This window comes from Sinocyclocheilus rhinocerous, unplaced genomic scaffold (assembly GCF_001515625.1).
Source record: "Sinocyclocheilus rhinocerous isolate Xijiao unplaced genomic scaffold, SAMN03320098_v1.1 scaffold1899, whole genome shotgun sequence".
Lineage (NCBI taxonomy): Eukaryota > Metazoa > Chordata > Actinopteri > Cypriniformes > Cyprinidae > Sinocyclocheilus > Sinocyclocheilus rhinocerous.
In genome coordinates this window covers 566,650-576,517 of record NW_015660895.1, presented here as the reverse complement: position 1 = coordinate 576,517, position 9,868 = coordinate 566,650, and the positions used below count along the sequence as shown (strand labels likewise).

The following is a 9,868-nucleotide window of genomic DNA, read 5'->3' as shown; positions in this document are numbered from 1 at the left end:
ATATATATATATATATATATATAATTATTATTTTTTTATTTTATTTTTTTACCAGAGCTACTGTTACGACTTAGAAATATAGTTAAAGTAAGGTGTTAAGGGGGTTAAAGCCATGAGAAACCTTTACTCCATTACTCCTACAGCAGTGAGAGAGGTTTCAGGGGAGACGTCCACACTGCATAGAACATTTGCTGTACACACAAAGAGAAGGTAGAGCAGAGAAACAGAGAGGGAGAGAGAGAGAGAGAGAGGCTTACATTTGTCTTTCTCCTCTAGCTTCAGTCTGTAAGCCTGGTGCTTCACCATCTCCAACTTAATCTGCAGGCTAGAGAAAGATGAAAGGAGTGTGGGTTTGTTCTAATGAGAATGCACTATCTGCAGGCTCCCAGCAGCAGCGGCAGTCTCAGACACTGTCTCTGGCCCCAGCCGCACTCACTCAAACATGGCGCTGGCTTTTCAACATGTCTGACCGCCCCTCTGCTCTTTATATATTCTATAAGCAGCGGCAGTCGCACAGAGGAGTCCATGGCATTGATATTCCTCCCTCCACTCATGCGCTTAGTATTTATACCAGCTTTTACAGGTCAGATTTTGATATATGAATGTAGGAACTGATCTGAAATGTATTTTGACTATGATTTTTGTTCCAGTTATCTTCATATCACCAGTGTTTACAGCTACAAATAACCTGAACCAGCTATGAAATAACCTTCGCTGTTGACATAATGTTGGTTTAAATATGTGACCCTGGACCACAAAACCAGTCATAAGGGTCCATTTTTCGAAATTGAGATTTATACATCATCTGAAAGCTGAATAAATAAGCGTTCCATTGATGTATGGTTTGTTAGGATAGGACAATATTTGGCCGAGATGCAACTATTTGAAAATCTGGAATCTGAGGGTGCAAAAAAATCTAAATATTGAGAAAATCGCCTTTAAAGTTGTCCAAATGAAGTTCTTAGCAATGCATATTACTAATCAAAAATGAAGTTTTGATATATTTACAGTAGGAAATTTACAAAATATCTTCATGGAACATGATCTTTACTTAATATCCTAATCATTTTTGGCATAAAAGAAAAATCTATAATTTTGACCCATACAATGTATTGTTGGCTTTTGCTACAAATATACCCCAGCGACTTAAGACTGGTTTTGTGCTCCAGGGTCACATATAAGGACTGAGCAATAGTGGAAATATTAATTTATTATTTAATAGTGTTTACTAAAGCACTAATATTATTGCTCATACTTACTTAGATTTGGAGGTATTTTCAAATCCATTAGCTGTATTTAACTTGTGTGCTATAGACATGAATATTATCTCAAATTGTGTGGCTTGTTGAGTAGAGATGTGCTATCACAATCGATTTCATATTTCAAAATAAGTGATCAGCAGTGCTGGGTACTAACTGATTACATGTAATCTGGATTACATAATCAGATTCCAAAAATTGTGCTTGTAATTCGATTAAATTAAATTTTTTTAAAAACTCAATCAGACTACAATTACTTTTCTATTGATTTTGTGATTACATATTATTCACACAATAGCAAGAGATTATTCAGAATGTATTGATTCTCCCCAATTCTTCGTTTTCATCTTTTAAAAACACATAAATTTTTATTTGAATTATCACTCAGAGGGTTATTTAATCATCTATTATTATGTCTTTGGAAGGCTTTTGTCTTTCAAACACATTAAAACGCACAAATTCATGTTATTTCTTATTTACAAGTAATACAGGGAATCCCAAACTTTTTTTATTATTTATTTATTTACTTACTTACTTACTTACTTACTTACTTATTTATTTATTTATTTATGTCAGCCAAACATCGTTCACCTAATAAATGTACTTATTACAATAAATATTGAGATTTAAGTTAATAATTAACACATTTGCATGTCACGGTTCTCTGAGTTAGTGGTCATATGACATGCAGGTAAACAAGTAAAATATTTATTTAAACTGTTTAAAATATGATTTATTTTAGTTTGACATTTTTATGATTTAATTAATTATTAGCTTTTCATTAAACTCATGAACCCCCTGCAGTTCCTTCATGAACTCCATTTTGGGAAACCTTGATGTAATGTAATGTTTAATGCACTTCATTTTAATAACAACAAATGGACTATATTTTCTTTTTCTAGATTACCCTTTTTAAATCAATGTGACAAACAAGTTAGGTCAAAAGTAATCTAAAAGTAGTCCAATTATTACCTAAAATGTGTAATGTCATGTATTAATTTGGAATCTGTAATGCACAACAATTTGTAGGTAATCTACCCAGCACTGCTGATCAGACTTAAATAAAGATTTTCACCTGGTAGACAGTAAAAGAGATGGGAAAAAATCCATAGACAATGACTAAAGCTATTGTATTAAGAACCCCTCTAGCAACCACTAAGAACACCATAGTAAGCACTAAGCAATGCCCTAGCAACCATCCACAATACCTTATCAACCAAACAGCAATACACTAAACATTATGTATGCACAAGCACCACTCACTTTATTTTTAAATATATATTTTTTAAATAAATATCGGAAAAGTAATTTCCTACAAATTTAAGCGATATATTAAAACTCCCATTCAGACGGCATAGTGTGTTCAGTGACTGTGCTCAAAACCAATGCATTTTGAATGCATTCCCACTGGCTAAAACACTGACACACTGAAGTGAAGCTACGAGAATACTTTTTGTGTGCACAGAAAACAAAAATAACTACTTTATTCAACGATTTCTTCTCTTCCGAGACGGTCATTATCGATGCATGCACGTGGTGCTGTTGACGTAGAACACACATGTGCTTCCCCTTGTTTGCATACAGAGAAATGCAACGCACATGCATCTATAATGGCAGAGGACTGTCCCAGAAGACAAGAAATCATTGAATAAAGTCGTTATTTTTGTTTTCTTTGTGCACAAAAAGTATTCTCATAGCTTCGTAAAATTACGGTTGAACCACTGATGTCACATGGACCATTTTAACGATGTTCTTACTATATTTCTGTGCCTTGATCGTGGCAGGACCTTTGCTGTCTATGGAGCGTCAGAAAGCTCTCGGATTTCATCAGAAATATCTTAATTTGTGTTCCGAAGCTGAACGAAGGTCTTACAGGTTTGCAACGACATGAGGGTGAGTAATTATTAACAGAATTTTCATTTTTTGGGTGAACTAACCCTTTAACCCTTATTTGTCCACGAATGACAAATTAAGGGCTGCTATATGAAGGATGCCTGAGGGTTAAGGCACACTACTACTGCTACACTTTTTACAACCACACCTTTCCATTTTTTTTTTTCACGGTAAAACAGGGAACGTGTATAATGAAAGTAAATAGGCTTCATTTTAATTTCATGTTGACTTCAACTCTATGGTTCATCCAAGTGGCTGATTGCATCCCTTCAGTCACTAAAACAAGATCAAATGGGTGAACCAATGGATAAAAGATCTGCATGCAGACAAGATGACAACAGAAATACGGCCACCATCAATATTCAGTAGTCAAATACGGGAGATAATGGAGGTAAGGCTGCTTTGATTATTTATAGAGGTTCTCTCTTGAGCTGATTGGATAGATGGTGTGATTACTGATGATGAACCAGCCGTGTTAATTATCTGTGCGCGCTCCTCCCGAAACTTGTTAATAAAACATCACGTAGTCAAATTTCAGAATACTCCTGTGATCCATGTATTTCCACTGATAGACATTGTTTGAGGTTGAGAAATGTCTTTAAATTCTATAAATTTTATTTTTAAGTGCAAAATCTGTGTCCACATTGGAAGAAACACATCCAGTTACATCTGGGATTTAAAGGGATAGTTCACCCAAAAATGAAAATGCAGTCTGTTGACACTCACTCACACCATTGACACTCTATCTACAATCTCAATGAGGAGTGTCAATGGTTAGGACTGCAACGGTTTGACTTAAAAATCTTCATTTGTGTTCTACTGAAGAAACAAAGTCACCTACATTTTGGATGCCCTGGGGGTAAGCAGATAAACATAACATTTTTATTTTTGGGTAAACTATCCCTTTAACATTAAAAAAGCTGCCAGGACAAGAAAACAAAATGTCTCACACTGCAGTTTTGGAGCAATGGGGTGACCAGTAATATGCCTTGATAGCACTGTGTACGTCTATGAAAATGCAATAAATTTCCACAGCCTATTTTTCTTCCATATTATGATTTCCATGTGAAAAAAAAAATGTATGTTGGAATTGATTGTACCCACCAAGAACTCACTGGATTGTAAAAAGTTAGCTTTCTAATAAACCTCTAATAGTTTGCAATGCAATGTGAAGGGCTGCTTCTTTTTAAAACATGACCAGCATTTAGTTTTGAGGAGGCCTTTTGGGACGTGGAGGCAGAAAGTCAAGTTCAGACCCAAGAGTAATCTTGACATATCCCAAATCTATCATTATTGGCATTAAATTAATATTGGCAAGATTTTAGAAAGGTTTCTATATCTACAGCTATAGCCCAAAACAATGTCTAAATAACTACTGGTTAACAGCCACTTCAAGCAAATGCCTTTGAATTCACAACCTGCATTTGATGCAACAACACAACGGTATCCCAGAGACTCCAGCTGAATTGATTGTGTGCTGACTGTACACTGTTTGTTGTTGGTATTTTATGAAATACATGTGGTAATTTTGGAACGTGTATTTGAACAACTAATCTAATCCCCAAAGAGCCGATCTTCATGCTGACCACACCACCAACAACAATTATTTGCAAAATCTGGTTGATTTAGAAACGAATGAAGCGCAGGCACATGCCAGCACAAAAATCTCAAAGCCCACTTCTCTGCAAGAGTAAACAATTCTTCAGCTTCACATGCCAGAGAGCTTTCAGGTCCTTCATCATTAAATATTTAGCGAGGGATGAGCATTGGATAGGTCTAATGCTTCTGACACTTTGCACACGGGTTGATATTGGCATGTGCTGCGACTGCATCAGATAAAATGTATCATCTTTATAAATGACACTGACCATGTAATTGCAAAACCATTCATAAAGGTATGAGGAATATCATGCATAGTATTCCATATTTCACCAACCACACTGGCCAGTTACTACTAGAGGGTTACCATGGAAATGTCGTCAGCTAGTCATAAGTGGTGATGTACATTGATTGGTGAGAGAATGGATTTTCCAAAGCTCAATAAAAGCTCTGGTAAGATGTTTACCGTCTGTCACGTCCAGATTCTTTGCCAGGCATATCTTTGAATTTAAGGACTTCAAATAACTAGTGAATGTACAGTGCTTGATAAACTTTACAGTAGCTTTTGCATCTCTATAGCCACAAACCACCCTTGAACTTTCCCTAAATTCTTCCATTCCTGGCAAATCCAGCCAGAGGGTACTAGTCAATCAAAGAGTTAAAACAAACATATACCATGAAGTAAAGCACTCAACTATTTCAAAACAGCTGAGGCAGATCAAGATTAACATGCTATGCGACCCATTTTGTTTCAGCAAGACACAAATTTAATGCTAGAGAGTGAATGGCAGTTCAGGGGAATTAAAAAAAAAAAATGGCAAAAGAAGGCTTTCATAAGTCTCGCATGTTTATCAAAAGCAATGTGAGTGATCAGCCCTACCTGAGACAAGTGAGACTGTGTCTTTCTCCCATGATACAACACTGACGTACTCCTCTACTGAGGCCGGGATAATGCACTTGAAGACGGCCGTATTCCCTCGCATGACTCTCAGATCAGCCACCCGCACTGTGTATGGCTCCCGGAATACTGCGGTCAAGAGAAAAGAGGTGTTTTTTTACTCAGTGTCATTCATACAAGTTCACAATACTAACTGAAAGTGTGACTTCTAAGAATGTATACTCTAATCATATTCTGATAGATACAAAAAGAGATAGATGTACAAAAGGAGATAGCAAAAGAAAGAGAGAGAGAATACACAATGGCCCACAAAAAATGACCCAAATTCCAGCATTGTCTTCTCCACACATGACTGACCTAAGCAAAAAATTCATTAATATTTCAGTGTTTTTCATCTGTCTATCTCAGAGCTATCACAGAAGCCCAACTACGAGCACTTTTAATATATAATGCTGAGCTGTAGGTAATTTGAAAAACTCAAAGGTTAGTGTATATGTTAAAGACTAGATTAGTTCTTGATTTTCGTTGTTTTCTTTGTGTGTGTGTGTGTGTGTACCTGTTATTCCCTACATTGGGGACTAAATACACTACCCCCACAAGGATAGTAATACCAGGAATTTTTGACATTTTTGGTCCCCATGAGGAAAACGGTTTATAAATCATACAGAATTAAGTGTTTTGAAAATCTAAAAATGCTGAATGTTTTCTGTACTAGTGTAGGTTTAGGGGTAGGGTTAGGGGATAGAAAATACAGTTTGTACAGCATAAAAATCATTACCCCTATGGAATGTCCCCGTAAAACATGGAAACCAGTGTGTTTGTGTGTGTTTTTACTTTTAATAATAAAAAAATACATTTTGTGTATTCCTCACTATAGGTTGCATGTTTTTTTGTTCTGTTGAGCTGACATAATTGTTTGTTTATTAGAATTATTTATATATATATATATATATATATATATAATACTTTTTTTAAATGATAAAACATCAAATTGGCATCTTAGTATTTTTGTAATATCGCAGTAAATACACATGAGCACAAATGCTAACAGTACATATATAAATATAGAGAGTATTAAAGATCAGCACTAAGACACAGAAGAGAAAATGTGGCATTGCATCATGAAGCTAATCACAACCAAAGAAAAGTTCAAGTTGAACGACTTCCTGCTAATTGCTAAATTTCTCTTGCATCTTGATGAAAATCTCTTCAATGCTGTGCCACAGGCCCTATCTGAGCACCAATCTCCGTTTGGCAGTAAATGGCTCACCAGTGACAGCTGGCAGTGTTTTCCCTCGGGACGAAACATTTTAGCACTTCATAAATTTCTAACAAGGTTTCAAATTGCAGCAGTTTCAACCTTTTCTGAGGATCAGCGGGTTTCACTCACAAAGCAGAAGGTACACACAGAAGACGACATGTATTCATAAACACATGTGCGCCCACATGCTCAGATATAACATTCCAGTTGTTGGCACGCTTGATGAGCAAACACAGACAAGCAAACAAACAAAACCCGCGAACAAGCGCTCGTAATGGTGATAATCTTTACTGTGGCAATCTGAGGCATATGGTACCATTCATCAAGTGGCACGCTGAAGCAACCATCTGTTAAAATATCTTGTTTTGCCAGCGAGAGGCTTGGCGGAGCGTTTGTTCTGATATTAAAGAGTGTGAAAACATTCTGGCCTTTATGCAATAAGAATTTGCTCGCTCACTCTTTTGTAAACCAAAGCAAATTATTGTTGATCTTCATTCCAAGAGGACTGATAAAGACGTTTTGCTACCTAACTCAAGTTATTCAATACATTCTGCACTAATCATCTGGCACTTGATGAATTCATGAGGGTATGTTGGTTAATAGACGAGCGTTCTGTAAGTGTGGCTTCTCGCAATGAAATAAAGACCTGGTGATGTAAAAGAAATTGAAATTCCATGCGTGTCCACTACAAATGAATAAATCCTAATTAAGATATTCAGATTGCAGAGAGTAAACCATGTTCCCTTTCAGTCGGTCACTCTCGACGTCACGTCGGACGCCCGACGAATTGGGATCTCGCTTAGAGAGACCAATCTACTTCGAGTGTAAACTAAACGAGCCAATGCACATTGGCATGCGATTATGGCATCCAGCTGCTGCTGATCACAGCGTGAGTATAAGTAGGCAGCAGATGCAGCGCATATTCAGCTTTTCGCTTCGGAGCCGAGCGGTTCTATCGTTCTGCTAGCCCTCGAAAGAGCAGGCTGGATCCTCCCGGGGGGTACCACCTGTTTCTTCCGAGGCTCCCCCCGACGATCGGATATCGATTGCAGCATCAGAGGGTGAGCCAGACTTTTCTGGGGATGAAGATTCGTCAGTGTTGCCGCCCTCTGGGCGGTCAGCGGTGCCGGATACTGGTCCCTCTATGCGAGATCCCAATTCGTCGGTCATCCGACGTGACGTCGAGAGTGACCGACTGAAAGGGAACGTCTCGGTTACGTATGTAACCCTCGTTCCCTGAAGGAGGGAACGGAGACGTCACGTCCCGTCGCCACAGCTCCTGTACCACCGCTGAGCGGCCGGGTCACCGGCTTGGCTCCTCAGCGAAAACCTGAATATGCGGTGCATCTGCTGCCTACTTATACTCACGCTGTGATCAGCAGCAGCTGGATGCAATAATCGCATGCCAATGTGCATTGGCTCGTTTAGTTTACACTCGAAGTAGATTGGTCTCTCTAAGCGAGATCCCAATTCGTCGGTCATCCGACGTGACGTCTCCGTTCCCTCCTTCAGGGAACGAGGGTTACCATACGTAACCGAGACGTTTCTTCCAGTTGGACACCAACAGGAAGGATTGTCAGTCAAGTCATGATGCTCTTTTTTAGCATGTCTACTATTCTTAGCTACTTAATTATGGAGGAAAAAGTCTGATTAAATTATTATTTCTTAGACAAAAAAAAATAAAAATCTAAGTATTCACTGCTTAATACTATTTAAAATAAATAAATAAATAAAAACATGGCAATAAAATCAAAGTCATGTGGTGCAACTAACCGATATATGCAAAAATAAAAGATATATGAAAAAATTTTTTAAAAATCTATAAAAACAACAACAACAACAAAATAATAAACTTAAAAGCAAAACCCTCATGACTGAAAAGACGGGTGAAAGTCAGTACGTCAAATAATGATTTTTTTTAAATAATTGACAAGGCTAGGCTAATTTAGGTTAGTAATGTTATTTATAAATATTCACAAATTTTGTTTAAAAAAAAATACAAACACAGCTGCAAGTAGCGACGACGGGCCCAAGCCTGGTGGCTTCAGGAAAACGAAAATGCCTATTTAACCCTCTGGCACTCTGGTTTTTAGGGTTACAGCAATGAACGGGTTCCTCAGACCAGTGGTTCTCAATTACAGTCTTCACGTACCACCACTCTGCTCTTTTGTATATATCTCTTATCACTTCAGACATTTGTTCTATTCGACAATAAGTTTTTATTATTATTATTATTTGTGACGAGAGGGGCGGGGCCGAGAGCCATGGGAATGGAGCGAGGCCGGTGGAGTAAATGCTAATGCGCAACACCTGCGCCACTCATCGGTCTCGAGTCCCACAGAGGAGTGACAACAGTGTTGGACGAGAGAGGACCAGGCCTGGATTTTATTTTGTGTTTTGTCTGCCGCTTTACTTTCATTTTGTGTTTGTTTATTTTATTAAAGTCTTTAAATGTTCGCCGGTTCCCGCCTCCTTCTTCCCGTGACTACGAACTGTGTTACATTGGTGCCGAAACCCGGGAGGAAGGAGGGACACGCTGCCAGAGATCCCTCCCCCCTGTGGTGAGTCCGCGGTGCCATCGAGCATGGCGGAGCAGTCTGCAGCCATGGAGGCTCGAGGCGGTGGGCTGGAGTGAGTTGCCGGGGGGGCGGACGAACTCGCTGCCGGCCGCCTGGGCTGTGAAGGGACGGCTGCCGTCTGTGATGGAGAGTCTTTAAATGTTCACCGGTTCCCGCCTCCTTCTTCCCGTGACTACGAACTGTTACATTATTATTCTCTTATAAGTCTTTGACCCAAATAAACACCATATCCATATTTAAGGATATTACCTTAAAATGCTCTATTTAGTTCAAAACAAATGAAACATTATTTTAATTCATGACATCTCATGTTTGATGGATGTGTTTGTTCTGAAAAGGTAGCCTTCTTAAAGGGTTGTGGTTCATTTTTCTTTACAAA

At 38.2% G+C, this 9,868-nt stretch overlaps 1 protein-coding gene across 1 annotated transcript in view; it reads right to left on the bottom strand.

Moving 5' to 3' along the window:
- The window catches only part of LOC107726116 (Down syndrome cell adhesion molecule homolog), a 131,714-nt gene extending 123,634 nt beyond the window's left edge, over nt 1–8,080 (bottom strand). The window contains exons 1-2 of the mRNA XM_016535620.1: nt 7,915–8,080; nt 5,632–5,778 (exon numbers count right to left, since the gene is read on the bottom strand). Coding sequence (XP_016391106.1) covers nt 5,632–5,778; nt 7,915–8,080 — 313 coding nt within the window. The remainder of the gene's footprint in view (nt 1–5,631; nt 5,779–7,914) is intronic.
- Nucleotides 8,081–9,868: the final 1,788 nt, after the last annotated feature.